Source organism: Pseudonaja textilis, chromosome Z (assembly GCF_049901715.1).
Source record: "Pseudonaja textilis isolate UNSWEBS1 chromosome Z, rPseTex1.2, whole genome shotgun sequence".
Classification (NCBI taxonomy): domain Eukaryota; kingdom Metazoa; phylum Chordata; class Lepidosauria; order Squamata; family Elapidae; genus Pseudonaja; species Pseudonaja textilis.
The window spans coordinates 8,010,353-8,027,861 of NC_142008.1; the positions used below are offsets into that span (position 1 = coordinate 8,010,353).

The 17,509-nt window shown below is 42.5% G+C and overlaps 1 protein-coding gene across 4 annotated transcripts in view; it reads right to left on the reverse strand.

The window, feature by feature from the left end:
* The window catches only part of PAXIP1 (PAX interacting protein 1), a 40,196-nt gene that overhangs the window by 13,354 nt on the left and 9,333 nt on the right, over positions 1-17,509 (reverse strand). For 3 of the 4 annotated variants that reach the window (XR_003375777.2, XM_087916599.1, XM_026719890.2), the window contains exons 6-13: positions 11,479-12,111; positions 9,762-10,524; positions 8,387-8,481; positions 7,984-8,079; positions 3,526-3,663; positions 1,954-2,075; positions 1,274-1,458; positions 743-786 (exon numbers count right to left, since the gene is read on the reverse strand). Coding sequence is in view for 3 of the 4 variants with exons in the window: in XM_087916599.1 (XP_087772725.1) it covers positions 743-786; positions 1,274-1,458; positions 1,954-2,075; positions 3,526-3,663; positions 7,984-8,079; positions 8,387-8,481; positions 9,762-10,524; positions 11,479-12,111 (2,076 nt within the window). In the remaining variant the exon portion in view is untranslated. Of the gene's footprint in view, positions 1-742; positions 787-1,273; positions 1,459-1,953; positions 2,076-3,525; positions 3,664-7,983; positions 8,080-8,386; positions 8,482-9,761; positions 10,525-11,478; positions 12,112-14,853; positions 15,157-16,308; positions 16,381-17,509 lie in introns of those variants that run through there. The other variant, XM_087916600.1, reaches the window with a different exon arrangement.

A 17,509-nucleotide genomic window follows, 5' to 3' on the forward strand; every position in this document is an offset into this window, starting at 1 on the left:
TGGACAGGATATTCCTTGTTCCTAGCCACTTGTAAGCTGGGCACACATTCCTCTTAAGACCGAGAGCGCGTAATAGACCAGATTGGGAAATGATCGGTCAACACCTCATTTCAGAAGAAACTGACACTGATATCCATTTCCCTCCTCAGAAAACCATCCCTGGATTTCCTCCCTCTTCTTCATGATGTAGGAGGAAGAATAAAGTAGAACTGAATTTCATGCAAAGAGAATAATAGATTTAAATGGGGGGAATGGGGGTGCAACATTAATGCAAAAGAGCGTACAAGAGAGTCCAGGAACTGGATAAGACTGCCTAACCTGATTGAACAACTAGTTAGAGCTCTGCATGCAATAAATAGTGTTCTGATTGAGTGAAACTAAATTCAGACTTATTCATCTTTCTGTAGGAGGAAGCAGCAAGCATTTGACCCTAGCACTTTATGGAAGCCTTTTCTTACCGGCAGTCTTTTGTCCCAATTAGTGATCATAACCAAGCTGGAAATTCCCTGTCAATTGGGAAAGTATTTATATAGAGACTGCATCTGATTTCCAAGGGAGGAAAGAAATATAACCATCAGATATAGCATCTGAGAAATTTTAACTAAAACTAATATTTTATTTTAACTAAATAAAATATTTTAAACAATATAAGTATTTTATAGTCCAGAATATCTTCACTTTTTCACATGCATTCTTTTTTCTGTTCCCCACCTGTAAAGATGTTTAAAGCAACACTACGTACCATTTGAAATTCAGGTGGCACCTTTAAAGGGACCCTCCAAGCATCTGGAATTAATGAACAAGAAAGAACAAGAAACTCTTACACCAAGGCAATTTCTGGGATGCTCCAGTACTTGGGTTAATATCCATTTGGTACATCCACTCTTTTTAGTCCATTAAGACATGCAATAAAAGCCCACAGAACATTCAAACAAGATGCAATTGGCGTAGGTTGGATGAATATAATGTGGTTTCATGTAGTTCTTCCTATCATTTCTCCCTCTCCATTAAATTGGGCTAATAGAAAAGGAGAAATTAACAGATTAAGTTAATTGACAGATTAAGTTGATAAAGACAACTCAAAGCAATTAATTACATCACAGAGAAAAAGGCTACATTTAAAAACTCTGCTTTAAGCCAGATTTTCCATTAATAATCATCTATAGAGCTAGATGACGCCGTTGTAAGACATAATTCATATTAAAGGATGTTTCATGGAATTATTGTTTTATACTGAAATGCAATGGTTGTAAAGTTTTACAAGTTTTCTTACCAAGAAGATTTTGAACTAGATGCTGATTAGGAGCAAAGGGTTCTTGAAGATTGAAAACTGTGTATCGATTGTGTTGCATTTGGCGCAAAGCTTCAAAGTTTCCAAGTAAAATATCACAGAGCCATTGTACATTAACACAAGGTATCCTCCACTCTTTAGCCTTTTCATACTTTAAGCCAGTTGGCCTTGAAATAGGTAAGAGTCAAATGACAGGAAGTAAGTCAAAACAGCTTTTCCAAACATGATGTTCTCCAAATATATTAGGACTGCATCCCCAAGTTCTCAACCCAGACAACTTTCAGTAAGCACTTAGGGTGCAGAAGACTGCCAATATTGCTAATATGTTAAACTTCACATCAAATAGTACTTATTATAAATTCCATAGTATTTATATTATTTCTTATAAAAATGAAAAATGATTTTGGAATCCTCTTAAATCATTAGAACATACAATTTTGAGGGCTTCAGTGCTAGTTTTTATAGAATTAGACAATAAATAGACAATAAAACTCAGCACCGTAAATGAAGAAGAATGTACTTCAACATTTTTAATGTAACATACCATAACACAGCCAGGGAAAACCAAATGCTTTTATATTCTGAAAAATGGCTGTTAAAAAAGCAGACATAAAATGGGACCCATCAGTGTTATCCACATTATTATTCCAAGCAGCACTTACGCTTTACAGATAAGAATGGTATTACTGCGACAAAGATAGCCTGTGTATTTTGCTCCTGCTAGGTTGGCCATCAACTTGAGATCGATTCTGTCACCATCCACAAAACCTGTTACAGTAATTATCTGGACAGAAACAAATGAAACAACTGTAAATACATTGGCTATTTTATTTTTCTTTAAGTGACACCGACCTTTAACTAATTCAGTATTTTTCAAAATAAGATGCAATCACAACTCCCAGAATCGATTCAAGTTCCAGATTTCCTGTATAATTCCTGTAAAATACAAAACTTTCATCTTCTTTAACAGGAAGCCTGTTTTAGTCAGTTAACTCCAAAAGACGAGAATAAAGGTTAAACCTCTATGCCTCAGTGCTACTGGACTAGAGGGTTGCATTATCTCCAGCAGAAGTTTCAAGGCAAAAAGGTAACCCCCTTTTCCCTTTGCTGTCATTAAGTCAAAATACAGAGGGCGAGACCCTTTTCTCTCTCATGCACCGGCCTTAGGGAGTGTGAAGTCAGTCCAGACGCATCTGAAAAACAGATGGTGGGAAGAGGAATGACTAAGCTATTTTCCTAAGACTAGGAGACTGGGCTAACATTCCCCGCAAAAGAGGAAGTTTGAGAGCCCTTCTGATTTGAAATCTCCCTCTGGTTTCCCGGATATAGACAACAGCCAGGAGTACCTTTTAATAGCTCGAATTCTCTAATTGAATCCCCAGTGGAAGAAAATTTCTGTAGGGTTTGGGTTCTATGGGGTAAATATTGCCAAGATGCTTCACATGAGATTGCCTTTATAATTAGTAAAGAAATGTCATGTTCACTGGGACAAAATTCAGAGATTAAAAAGACCACACTGTATCAATGTTAACGCTGACTGGCAATTTGTTTCCAAATGAAATACAACATGGTGCAGGTAAGTCCTGGTTGAACAACCACTCGTTCACAAAGAACAACCAAAGTTACGATGCTAAATGCAGTTACAATGCGTTCTTGTAAACTGTGACCATCGCAGCATCTCTGTGGTTACATGATTGTGATTCAGGCACTTGGCAACCAGTTCACGGCTGCAATGTTCCACAATCATGTGATGGCATTTTCCACTTTCACTGCCAGATTCTAACAGGCAAAGTCAATGGGAAAGTGGGCAGGAGATCACAAATGACAATTCTGTGACCGTGGGATGCCAGTCCCAATTACCATTCCTAAGCAAGGATTAGTTGCAGTTATTACTTGGGTCCAGCATATTAATGATTAAAAATGGTGAAATGTTAGCATTTTCCCCCTAAATATTAATAGTGGTCTCACACCATCTCTTAACCACCCAACTGTTCTCAAATTCTCCTGAATTGCCATTTTTCAGTCAGATTTCTGACTTCTGGGGAGGAACATTTTCACAGCTTTAAAGCTATGAATGAAAGTGGGAGAACCGTAGGAAGCGAATCTGTAAAATTTTATTGTCTAACTGTGTTAAGTTTTTCTAAAAATGGAGTAGTATATATTTACACATTATTGAACTCTAAATAACAACAGCAGTAACTTCAAAACAAAAACATAAGATTAAGCTTCCTTACATGCTGAGAACATGGTTTTCCTCCGGGTGGAAATGCTACAGGAAAATGAAGAGCTCGATGGGGTGGTACCATTTTCTTCTTTCTTAGCACAGAACTCAACCAGTGGGCAGTGATACATCTTTTCCTTTCTTTCGAAGCCTACAATATTCACACATGCAGCAAAACAGTGTTAGTATAGGTTTTAATTTACCACATTTATAAGCACTACATAAAAATATTTTTTTTAAAATGAACAAAATGCATTCTTGGTGCATTAAGTTTTCAGTTACAACTTTTAAATCAACACTGGGATCTGAAAGTTTAGATATGCAGGCCATAGTCCAGTGGTTCCCAAACTTTTTCAGTCCACCGTCCCTTGTGCTACAAACTCATCCTCAGTGCTCCCCGCCCAGGGGTGGGATTTAAATTTCTGTGGGCGTGGCCTAATTTGAGGGTGTGGTTTGCTGATCACATGACTGGGTGGGCATGGCTTGCTGGTCATGTGACTGGCTGGCATGGCTTGCTGGGTGGGTGTGGCTTGCTGGTGACATGACCGGATAGGTGTGGTTTGGTGGTCATGTGACTGGCAAACCAAATACAAGTGGTCCTCACTTAATGGCCGGTTGTTTAGCAAGTGTTCTAATTTATGACTGGCCTCCGCAGACCTACTTGACCTGTTTTTGGAGCTTGACAGCCATGCACACACGTATACACACATTCCCTTCTAACCCTGCTGGAGCAGGTCATTGGACTAGAATCAGCAAAGCATCTCTGATTAGATTCTAGTAGTGAATAAAATCTAATCAGAGATGCTTTGCCGATTCTTGTTGATTTGTTTATTTTTATTTCTTTATTTTATGCTGCTGAATTGCCTTGACATGTGTGCACCTTTTTGAGCACAACCCAGAAGCTTTTGTGATTCTTTGCAGCAAAAATTACCGACCTTTGGCTTTGCTCGACTTTCAAACGTGCTGCCACTGCCACGTTTTAGGTGCCAGCCCCGCAGGTCCACCCCATTGAGCCCGCTGCACTGGAGGGACCTGCCCAAGCAAGTCCGAGCGAAGCAGTGCACCAAGTCAATGGGGTGAGCCTGAGAGGGAAGGAGAGAGAGAGAGAGAGAAAAGAGAGAAAGAAGAAAAGAACAGAAAAGGGAAAGAAAGAAAAAGGGATGAAGAAAGGGTGGGGAATGGAAGGAAGGGACAAAAGAAATAAAGGAGGGAGGGAGCGTTAAGAGGCGACAGGGGGGCATTCAAGGTCTGGCACCGCAGACTCACCCCACTGACTGTTGCACCGGAGAGGTGCAAGGGGTCAATGGGGTGAGCCTGCAGAGTTGGTGCATTGAACGCAGTGGAAGCACATTGTGAACGTAGAGCAAAACTACCTGCCCTGTGCTTCTTCAACCTTGCCCTGCTCCAGGAAAGAGGGAACAGCGTCGCCCTTTACAACGTGGGGGGCAGCTTGGGAGGCTGATTCCTGGCAGGAGGGGCACCCTGTGAACTTGCTGTCAGGCACAGCAACTACAAAGAGAGGCGGGCTTGGCTGAGCAGGATCCTGGATATTGGGAATGTGGTCAAAGCCCCACTTCCTCTGCCTCTCCCTAGTTCAGGGATCTGCAACCTTAAACACTCAAAGAGCCATTTGGACCTGATTCCCACAGAAAACCAAACACCGGAAGCCCCAAGATATGGGTGGGCGTGGCAACTCAATGGCACTCCCACTGAGTCACATGACACCCCCTCCAGGTTTTGTGGTTTTCTGTGTTTTCTATGGGGAACAGGTTGCTCTCTCTCTCTCCTCCCTCCTTCTCCCATCTCTATCTTTCTCCCTCTATCTCCGTCTCCCTCCTTCTCATCTCTTTCTTTCTCTCTCCCTCTCCTTATATCTCTCTCCTCTAACTCTCTCCTTCTCTCTCTCTATGCCTCTTCCTCCCGCCTTCTCCCCCACTCCCCTCTCCCCTTCCCAACTCCCATACCCAGGGAATAACTGTAAGGAAATTTGGCCACGTTCTTTCTGTCTCTGGAAAGATACAAAAATAAACCTTGCATTCCAAAAGGAGTGATAGTCAGGCTGTTACCTCACAGTGCTATGAGGTTGCTGCCTTGGATTACTGCTGAATCCTTGCAAAACTGAGCAAAGTCAGAGAGAGGAGAGCAGACAGAGCTGAAGAGCCCAGTCTCTCTCCCTCCCTTTGTATCTCTCTCTCTCTCTGTGTGTGTGTGTGTGTGTGTGTGTTTATCTCTCTTTCTCTCTCCCTGTCTGTGTCTCTTCTCACTCTCTCGGAAAGCCCTGCGTGCTCTCCTTGGGGTTCTTCGCTGTCCCCTTCCTTCCTTTTGGAAATCTGGGCTGGCTGAAGAACGAGAGGAGGAGGAGGAGGGGAGCCTCTACCACGGCTTCTGCTCGTTCCTCAGCTAGCCCGGATTTCCAAAAGGAAGGAAGAAAAAAGGATAGCGAAGAGCCCCAAGTAGAGCACGCAGGACTTTCCGAGAGTGTGAGAAGCTTCTTTTCTTTTTTCCTGGTGAGTTTTTAGAAATCCAGGTTGGCTGAGGAATGAACGCAAGCCGTGGCGGAGGCTTCCTTCCTCCCGCTCCTTCTCCTCTCGTGCGCACTACCACAGCCGGCTCCATGGCTGTTCACTGCTCTTGCAGCACCTGCGCAGCACACTCAAAATTTAGTGCACTTTACTCCATCCCCTCCTCCTCCTCCTGGAGCCCATTACACCGTGGTGCATCGGAGCTGCCGCATTTGAGGCGCCGGCTCCAGAGCAGTACAACAGTCAATGGGGTGACCCTGCAGGGCCTCGAACGCCCCCCTGCCGCCTCTTAGCGCCTCCCTAAGGCATCCCCCCCCGGGTGCTATAGTCCATAACACCAAATATGGTATGGCATTTACTTCTTAAATTTATCTCTTGACTTATGCAGTATGACTTCTATCTTTTCTCCATAATAATTACCAGTAGATAAATTGATTTGAGAAAAAGCAACTGCCATATAATTCATATAATTATGAATTAAGGTAATTCATCACTTTAAACATTACACTATTATGTCCCAAAGGTGCTTTTTCAAGAGGCAACTGGACTTTCTGGTTTTTCTTTGAAGACATTTTGCTTCTTACTCAAGAAGCTTCTTCAGCTCAGGTCATCAGGTCATCCTCAATTCCATTTGAAAATGAAAAGTGGAGGCACTTGCCTCACAAACATGATACAAGGAAATGTCACATTATCTTCCATGGACTACAGACTCTTTCCAGCATTTCATAAGGATCTAAAAATCTGGCTGCGTTCCTGAATCTGGGATGCTGAATGTGTTAGAGCTCAGCTTCCTGACTTTGTTGTTAACTAGCCAAATAGCTGCTAAACAGTACTTATTTATTTTTGATAAATATTTTACTTGGGATTTTTTTTTTGAAATATTTTTGTTTTAACTGTATATATTTTGAATTGTAAGCTTCTCAGAATTATTGTGTTGGGTTGCAGAAATTGAATGAGTATATTTCAAAAACACGTCTATTATTATTGTTTTGTATTATGAAATAATGCAGAGAAAGAGAGAAACCCACTCCTTTTTTTTGTCAACAGCTTTTCATTTTTCAACTTTATTTCAAGAATACTTAAGTCTGCACTCTGCACATTTGCTTGCAAGTGATTTATTTTATTAACTTGGATCCCACCTTTATTATTTTTATGAATAACTAAAGCATAACATATCCAACACACCTTCCTCCATCTATTTCCCCACAACAACAATCCTGGGAGATGGTTGGGTTGAGAAACAGTGACTAGCCTAAAGTTACCCAGCCAGCTTTCATGGGTAAGATAAGACTAGAACTCATGGTCTCCTAGTTTCTAGCCTGGCACCTTAACTCTAGACCAAACTGATTCCCATGCACTGTGGAAAAGCATGTTGCTTAGAAAAATTGCAGGCACATATCCTGCCTTATTCCCCTCAGATGTAAGCCTTCTCTCTTGATCAGCATAACAGAGTTACCAATAAAGCTGCAAGCCTGAAACATGCAGGACACTGGGGGAGATGGGTGTTTTAGAATAACCAGCAAACAACCTAAAGTTCTTTCTGCCACACATTTCAAGGTGAGGACTACACAGTAATCACACATGACTAGCTAGTAATTCAAGCCACATTTTTTTCTAACATTGGCAAACATCAAATATTAACACAAGCAGCAGGAAAAAAATCCTAGATTTAATTTGGGTTTACTTTAATTTTTGTTTGTTTTTCTCTTGAACCAATGAGACTCTCATTGTTTTGTTTTTGAGCCAATGAACAACTTCCTGCTGTAGTTAAACTTTCTGGAAGAAAAGAGCAGTATATTAAGCTTCAAACTTTAAGATGTTTGTAGAGTTATATTTTAATTGGATATACTCTCCGCTGATGATAAAAGACTATACAAACTATATTTTAAAAACTTAGAGTTATTAGACTTTTACCTTAACTGGAAATGATATATGGTGTTCTGTCATACCTGTGCATACATATTACTAAGCTGACTTTCACAAAGAAGATGTGTACATCGGTTTGTAAGTGTAGGATCAACTGTACCACCATAAGACTGGATTACCTAAAATAAAAAATAAAAAAACTTGTTTTTTTAAAAAAGACATGTCAGTGTAACATTTTATATATAGATAATGTTTGAAGCTACCTAGTCAACAGGAAAAACCCTAAAACAATGGTGAAATATTGCATATTTTGATAAAAACAGGTATAGTTTGGATACGGCTACACATTTTATTATAATTCATTTATTACAAAGAAACTACTGTAAATTTATTTTTAAAAATAGGTTACCATAATTTGATTTTTCATTAAAAAGGTACTTAGAAATTCTGATTTGAAAAATATTTACAAATGAAACTGATATTTACCCTTTTCCAAGTTGCCAACAGTTGTTTATTAGACATCTGTTCAGGGTAATCAGCAATTGCAAAGATACAACCCATTAAAAAATAACCTTCAGGAACTGAAAAAAATAAGGCAGTTGAACTTCATCTAAAATATTTTTTCTCTTAAATAATTATTAATGCAATCATCTACAATGGTATGTACATTTAAAACTTGGTTCCTCTCAAACCAATCAAACCAATCAATATTGAGATACAGATGCCTTGTGTTTACTTGTCTTTCAAATGCAACAAGTTGCCTTCTTGCTAAGAGTGTGCAAAGCATTTCAATTCCCAAATAGCCATTTTACAGATTCCAAGATTGAAGCAAATTCAATATTGAGAATTGTGTTTCAAAATCAGAACAAATTACACTGTTTTGCTCTATCTTTTGACCAGTATTATTCCAAGGTCCCAAAAATTCCAACAGCAATTAGGCTGCTGCTTTGCGATTTGCACATTGCATCTGTCATCCACTAGTTAGGAGACAGCAGCGGAAACCAGTTGTGTCCGTAAAGCTATTAGTTTGGAATGAAACAGGAAATGTGGGAATGGATAGTTGAGAAAGGAGTCACATGAGGCAAAGGTTAAGCATATCTACCTGTCTGATTCTGCTATAAGAAAGCTGCAATCCATACAAATGTGTGGAACGTTTTTAGAGGACAAGATTTGATAAATATACCCCATTCCCCATATTAAAAGAAAGCTGACATAGAGGAAAGCGTATTGGATTCAAGTGCTAACTGCATTCAAAATGTAACCATTACATTTGAGATATCACAATTTGAATCATAATGCAACTGAGTAATCTGGCTTTGTTCTAGTGCTCTAGTATGAAGTTTAGGAAACCAGAAATCCATTTCTAGGTCAATCCAATTGATGACACTTAAAAACTGGACAGGGGTCCAAAAGTCCTAAAAGCAATTTTTAAACCTTTTATCTATGTGCAAAAACTTCCTCAGGGTAGTAGCTATCCTTGATTTCTTTGGTTTCTCATATATAACGGCTGACAGCTTAGCCTTTTTAGAACTGTCCTGCTTCTCTTACTTCCTTCTTTCATAAATCAACTGAGTGGGAAAGGGCTTGCCTTGCTGACAGCTGTTAGTACTGGATCACGCATACTGTGCATGCTAATATATCTGTATCAAGTATGCTTTAGTTGATTTATTCTTGACCAATAATTTAACAGCCAAAATATTTTTTTCTCATTTTAAACAATTTTGCCTCAAAGTGTAAGAAAAAAATAGATCAACCACTGATCTATCTCTCTTGATCTTTGGGGGAAAATAGGAAGAAACACTAAGGACGCCACCTTGAAATCCTGTACAAAAGTCAGGATGATTATAACTAATTGTCCTACCTTCTATAGATGGGTCATGTCCAAACAGTTGATGCTGCTGCAGTTGTTGCTGCTGATGATTCTGTGGTGCCTGAATTGGAACTTGATGGTGTAGCGTCTGAGATGTTGGAGTCAAGTGTTGTGATGCCTGATTTTGCATTTGTTGTTGTTGTTGCTGCTGCTGCTGCTGCATTTGTTGTAAGTGCTGCTGTTGGAGTTGTTGCTGCTGAAGTTGTTGCTGCTGCTGGTGCTGAAACTGCTGAAGGTTTTGTTGCTGAAGCTGCATTTGCTGCTGCCGCTGCAGGTGCTGCTGTTGCAACCGATGCAATTGCTGCTGCTGCTGCTGAAACGGCATGGGCTGTGGGGGGCGATGCATTTGTTGCTGGGAGTGTATCAGTTGGGAAGGGAAGGGCAGCTGCTGCTGCGGCGGCTGCTGTTGCTGCTGCTGCTGAGGAAACTGGTGCTGATGGACTTGCTGCTGTTGTGCAAACTGATGTGGCTGCTGTGGGAAAGGTGGTTGGGGAATCTGAGCCTGTGGCGGCTGGGACTGTTGCTGCAACTGCAGGAGCTGCTGGGCTTGGAGGTGCAAGAGATGGTGATGCTGCTGCTGCTGCTGCTGCTGCTGCTGCTGAGGCTGGTGATGCTGAGACGGAGGCGGCTGCACTAAGCGTGTTTCTGGGGCCAGTTTGACCTGGCTAAGCAAGACTGCATTGGGATGCCCCTGCTGACTGTGGTTTACCTGTGGCTCCAAAGTTTTTGTGGGTGCTGAAAGTGACTGCAAGATCTAGAAAACAACATGGATGCTTTATTATAGTTATAGTTCTGTTTTTTTTCCTAACACTTCTCCGGGGTAAAAGCTACCAAGATTATTCAGAACGAATCAAATTATAAAGACACAAAAACAAGAAAAGTGGATTAAATATATTTAGAGAACATTAAAAGCAAATGAAGGCAAACACTCTGGCATGTTTCTGAAAGCTGAGAATGGGCAACATTATAGTCCTGAATAAAGTGCATCACTCTCATAATATTGACAAAGCGATATTACCGTCAAGGGGACTTTCCTGAAAATCTTAGTAAACAACTACACACATATAATGAAATAAACATTTCCTTAATTTATTAGATATTTGTATAAACCAACATTTGGCTTGCACCAGTGAGGCATGCAATACTGCTGTAGAAATGCTTTCTTGATACCATGCCTTGGTTAACTGCACTTAGCTCCACTTGAAGTCTAAAGGCTCTTAAAGAGCTGCCCTCATTAGGCTGTAATTTCTTCCAGTCAAGACTTCAGAAATGTTTCAAGTAATTCACCAAAACACAGATATGCAAAAAGAAATTCCTAGAACTACCATGTAAAAATCCAAGACTGGGTAAAAAAGAAAAATGCCATCTTAAATTATGTTTTTATACTCCACTTGACTTTCAGAAAACATCCTACATTTTAACAAAACAATCACATTTTTCTCTTCAAAATGTTGTTTTTATTTCAGAAGTTCATAGACAATTCATGTATTCAAAAAACTGAGGATGATCAAAGGTGGTCTAAGAATTCCAAACAGAAAATCTTAAACCAACAACAAAATCTTCATTATGACAAGTGACAAGTGTGTGTTTGGAATTCTGCATGCATCAATCACTTCAGGGAAGTCCCAACTACTGATATAAATTAAGACAAGAAAGTGTTCGTTTTAAAGGAATGTTTTATCAACATATACTTTGAAAAAGTACTTACATGTGCTACATTTGATTGCCTATTAACCTGCTGAATATCAGCATTATTGGTAATATTTCTTAGTGTCCGGACTGCAGGACTCCATGCTGCCATCATTTCAGGATGTCCAGAACTTTGCGGAGTTTGTACTGAAGCCATTATATTACTTCTGATATCAGGGGACAAAATATTGCCTGGGACAGGTGGGACATTGGCACACAAATTAATCAATCCAGAATCCTTGCCTGGAGTCAATGTGTGTTTTCTGGCAACAGTCTGTGGAACTTCAGCTGTGGTCCAGTTCAAATTTCTTTCATGCTTTTCAGGAGAGGAATCTGATGAGTCGTCAAACATAAGTTCTCCTTTGTTTTTGTCAGCATCAATAGACTTAGGAGAAAAAGTTCGATTGCCCAAAGGAGATCCTTCTTGAGAAGATAGTGGACTTGATAACTTTTCATCAGTACTCCCTTCATTTTGGGAATCCTGTTCTTCATTTTCTTCCTCCTCCTCCTCCTCTTCTTCTTCCTCATATATTATTAAACGGGGGTGATAGGGAGCCTCATCTTTTTTGGTTTTATCAGATATAGAATCTAGAATCCAGTCAGGTGTCACGATTTTAATGTTCTCTCGTTTATTAGCACATTCGTATTTTTCCTGGAAAGGACAAAAATGTTTGAAATGTAGATATTATAAATGCAAACTGAATGAATTCAAAATGTTTCTAATGTCAGATTGCTGATAGGTGAAACTTACTTACTTACTCTGTAGTTGCGCAACTACCAATAGGTATCTCAGCTAAATTCATAATGCTGGTTATTACCTACCAAACCCTACAAGGTGCAGCATCAGAGTATATCAGGGACCCCTTTCCTGTCCATCCTAGGAGGTAATCTAGAGAGGACCAGTTTAGAATCGCATCTTCTCAAGAGGTGAGAGGAAATCAGAAAAGAGATGTCCTTGGTCAAGGGCCTAATGTTATGGAATAAATTGAATCATAACTGTGTCCAGCCTGCTCACTTCTGACATGCCAAGGGTTGTTAAAAATACATATTTTTCAGTGGCCAATCAATTGCTAATCTGGTTATTACTGGTGGCTAATTATGTTTTTTTTATGCTACTTTAATGGGGGCGAGTGGGAATTATGGTCTGGGAAAATACCTTGATTCATGCAGATGTTTGTACTTTACCCAAAGTCTACCCCTACTCCTACTTTAGAGTAGGAGACATAATTTAGATGGAATTGTGTGGCAGTTAATTAATAAAAAGTAAATAAAATAAAAATTCAACAAATGGATGGTAAAATCTATGGCATTCAGATTATGTAGCATTGAGTCCTTCCTTAAAAAAAGGGCGTTGGTGCTTATCTGACACGCCCGTTCTCCTTGAGCTGCAAAGAGCATCCAGTAGTGGGAGGTGCTTCAGTCTCTGCTTATCTAGGCTGGGCTTAATTTGCGAAACGCTCCTCCTCCTCCTCCAAGGGACTCCTCCCCAGCGTTCCACAGTTTTGGCGAAGATGAGAGAAACAAACACCCTCGCCCTTAGCACTGTAAAAATTCGTTGGCCGAAACAGGATCCCACCAGACGGAAAAGGGTGGGGCTGGATGCTCTTCACAGCTCAAGAAGGGGCATGTCAGGTAAGCACCAACGCCCTTTCTCCCATGAGCTGCTCAGAGCATCCAGTAGTGGGACATACCAAAGCTTGGCCTGTCCTACGGGAGGGACTCCATCTGTCTTGGGATCCCCTCCTGGTCCCTGTGGACGCGTTGCAGAACCCTTCTGCCAAAGGAGGCCTCGGCTGATGCAAATACATCTATTTTATAATGCCTAATGAAAGGCGATGGAGAGGCCCAGGTTGCGGCACGAGAGATGTCAGTGATTGGTGCCTGCGTGGCCCATGATACCGATGTTGCAGTGCACCTTGTTGAATGAGCTGTTATGCCCCTGGGCACCTGAAGTGCTTGAGTCTGATACATTTTCGCTATTGCGGTCTGTAGCCAACGGCCTATTGTGGAGGATGAGACCTTGCATCCCTGGTTGTTGGGCTAAAAAGACAAAAATAAAGCCTCCGTTTTTCTAAAAGAGGTTGTGCAGTGAATATATATTCGTAACACTTGCCTCACGTCCAGCCGATGCCACTGTCGTTCTAGCCCTTGGAATGGCCTGGGACAAAAATTAGGAAGTATCAGTTCTTGTGCCCTGTGAAAGGCTGAATTAACTTTGGGTATGAACGTAGGATCGGGGCGAAGGACGACCCTGTCGGAATAGAAGACGCAAAGATCTTGCCTAATCGACAAGGCTGCCAGTTCTGAAATACGATGAGCGGAAGTGATTGCTACAAGAAAAACTACTTTATATGTCAGAAATTGAAGACTTGACGATTGCAAGGGCTCGAAAGGGCACTTAGTGAGAGCAAGAAGGACCTTGTTAAGGTCCCAAGTGGGATAATGGTGAATCGTTGGCGGGCATAAGTTTGTGGCTCCTCGAAGGAAACACTGTATCCAAGGATGATGGGAAAGGGATAGGAGACCTTCGTAAGTGATGAATAAGGCCGCCACCTGTCTTTTCAACGTATTAGGTGATAATCCCTTGTCAAGCCCCTCTTTTAAGAACTCTAGGATCTGCGCCACAGATGGAGAAATGGGATCAATTTGAGACTTAGTACACCATTTGTAGAATTGTGGCATTGTAGATGCGAGTTGTTGAGGGGCGTCTGGCAGCTTGGATAGTGGCGATAACTCTGTTGGAAAACTTTTCGCTCTTCAGACAACTCCGCTCAACCTCCTGACAGTCAGGTGCAACCATTGAGGGTCCGGATGTTGAAGGGGTGCTTGGGTTAACACGACCCCCTCTGGCGGAATTCTCCATGGTGGTGATACAGATAGACTGCAGAAGTCTGCAAACCATGACCGTCTCGGCCAGTAGGGAGCTACTAGAAGCAGTTCTGCCCGCTCGTCGAGCAGCTTCTGGATGATCTTGGGGATCAGTGGAAGGGGCGGGAATGCGTACAGAAGCCCCAGGGGGCAACGGCAATGGAGCGCATTAAAATTCTCCGCTCCTTGTGAGGGGTATCTGGAAAGAAATCTCAGGAACTGAGCATTGAGGTGGGAAGTGAACAGATCTACTACTGGCTGCCCAAATGTCCTGACCGCCTCTTGAAAGAGGGTCGGATGGAGACACCACTCCGATGGATCTATCGTGGCCCTGCTTAGCCAATCTGCCTGTGTATTTGACAGTCCTGAAATGTGTTGTGCTCTGATGGAAATCAGGTTGCTCTCTGCCCAACGACACAAATGCTCTGCTTCTCCCATGAGATGTTTCGACTGAGTGCCCCCCAGTTTGTTTATGTGAGCTTTCGCAATTACGTTGTCGGTCAATATTAATGTGTTGGTTGCATACCTGTGGAAGGAAGCTGTGGAGAGCCAGGTGTACTGCTCGAAGCTCCATTTATGCTGCACAATCGTTCTATGGAGGACCAGCGGCCTTGGGCTGTGAGCGATTGAAAGTGAGCTCCCCATCCAATCAGGCTGGCATCGGTGGTGATGGTAAGTCTGTGGGACTCTTTGAATAGGCAACCTTTGTTTATGGCTGGTCTGGTCCACCAGAGGAGAGATATGAGGACCTGTGATAGAACTTTGACCTTGTATTTGGAGTTGCTTCCTGCCGGATCGCTGGTACGGGAGCAGGAACCACTGGAGGGATCTAGTGTGGAGCCGGGCCCAAGGAATAATAGATATACATGAGATCATCTTGCCTAACAATTTTGATAAATCAGCTAGGGACACCCTCCTGCAAACCCTGACCTCCTTAACTAATTGATGAATTCTGTTTTGTCTATCTGGTGACAGGAAAACTTTGCCTTCCACTGTATCTATGACTGCCTCCAGATGGATTAATCGAGTCAAAGGCGTTAAATCAGGGGTCCCCAACCACTGGGCCGCGGACCGGTACTGGTCCGTGGAACATTTCCTACCGGGCCGCCGGTTTGCTGGGGGCTGCCATCTTGCTTGACGAGAAAGTGCTTCCAGGTGAGCTTTTCCGGTTGGAAAGCAGCATTTGGGTCCTGAAGGAATCCTCATGCCTTAGTTTCATCGAAGAGGGGGGCTTCGAATGAAACTAAGGCGCGAGGATTCTTTCAGTACCCAAGGCAAGGCGAGCTGAGCGACCGTCCCAAAGCCGTCCCGAAGCGAAGTCCATCAACAAAGGTACAAAGCAGGAGTTGAAGGTGGCGGGGAGAAGAGGGGGGACGGCTGGCTGGCCGGTCACTCGGCTCGCCTTGCCTTGTCTTGCATGCTGATGCCGGTACCAGGCCGCGGATCATTTTGTGATGCCGGTACCGGGCCATGGCACAAAAAAGGTTGGGGGCCACTGCGTTAAATGACTCTTTTCCTAATTGATTGAGAACCTGTGTAGTTGTAGGGAGTGTAATGTGGTCTGAGTATCTATGACTGATTGATGAACAGAAGATGACAGAATTAAGATATCATCGAGGTAACACTTGCAGTCGTATGGGGACACCCCAGAGATGAGCAGTGAGGGCTGCAAGAACTTTTGTGTAGGTCCTGGGGGCAGAGGCTAGTCTGAAGGGAAGAGCCACATATTCAAAATAGATTATTACAACAGAATCTTAAAAATTTATAGCGGGAAGGCCAAATTGGAATATGTAAGTACGCCTCCATCAGATCTATAGATGTAAGGACGTCACCCTTTCTGATACCAAGTAAGATAGATTGTAGGGTGTGCATTTTAAATTTGCAATGTACTAAAAATTGATTAAAGCGTTTCAAATCCAAGATTGCTCTCCACCCCCCTGAACTTTTGGGAACAACAAAAAGATGTGAATAGAAACCTCACCCTCGTTGGTCGGTAGCTACTGGTTGGATGGCTCATATGTCCAGTAAGTGCTGAATAGATCTTGTTTAACCGGATCTCTGGAAAGAGGGCACGACATAAAGAAGTCTGGGGAGCGGATTGAAACTCCAGTGCGAGGCTGAATCTGATTGTGTCTCTGACCCAGGAATCAGACGCTGAGGAATCCCATTGGTCCGTGAATAATTTAAGGCGGCCGCCAATGGGAGGCAGGTTCATGGGGTTATCTTAGACACCGGAAAAAATCTATTTCCCGCTCCTCAGAAGGATTTCTTGGGTTGGTCACCCCTTCTGTTCCTATCCCCAAAGTCTGACCTCTCTGGCTGTTGCCCTGGTCGGAAAGGTGGGGGTCTCTGGTATCTGGTTGAGAATGGTTCCTGATAAAAGGGCCGAAAGGATCCCCTCCGAAAGGACTGAGGATTTCTAGGGTCTGACCTCTGAAAAAGGGAGGGTAATTTTTTTTTATTTCGAGTCTAGATGAGTAGCGGATCAAGGGAAGGGCCAAACAGTCTGTCTCCCGCTAGAGATGAAGCGAACTTGCATTTATGTTTAATGTCCGCTTGCCAGTTCTTTAACCAAAGCAAGCGTCGCGCTGTGACATGTGAAGTGATGGCTCTGACTGAAAACTTAACTGAATGAAAAGTTGCGTCAGCTGAGAATTTGGCGGCGGCTATCAGTTTTGCAATGTCTTGGTGTGTTCTAGTATTGGAATTGAGGACATGCTCCCGTAATAGCAGAGCCATCTAAGGGAAGAACGGGTAAAAAAGGAAGCAGCCGTGGCTGCTCTGATGGCCCATGCATCAGACTGATGGGCCCTGCATAGGGCTAGCTCGGCCTGTTTGTCCTCCGGCTTTAATGCCTCCAGTGCCTCACTGGGAATGGAGGAGGAGGACGCTAATCCCACATCTACCTCAGGAGTATTCAACAATTTTAAGAAATCTGGGGCCAAATTAAAGAATTTCCTGTCATAACCAGTGGGGGCCGGGTACATTGCTGTAGAAGCCCACTGTTTCTGTACCAGGTCTGCAAACATGTGGGGGACTGGAATCACGTCTGCCTCAACAATAGGTTGGGTGAAAATGAGATCCTCTGGTCCCTCATCTGATGGAGTTGGAGTGGTAGAAGGGGCCGGCTTGTCCAGTTGTGCAGTATTTTTGGCCTTGAACAATAGAGATTTGAAAAGTTG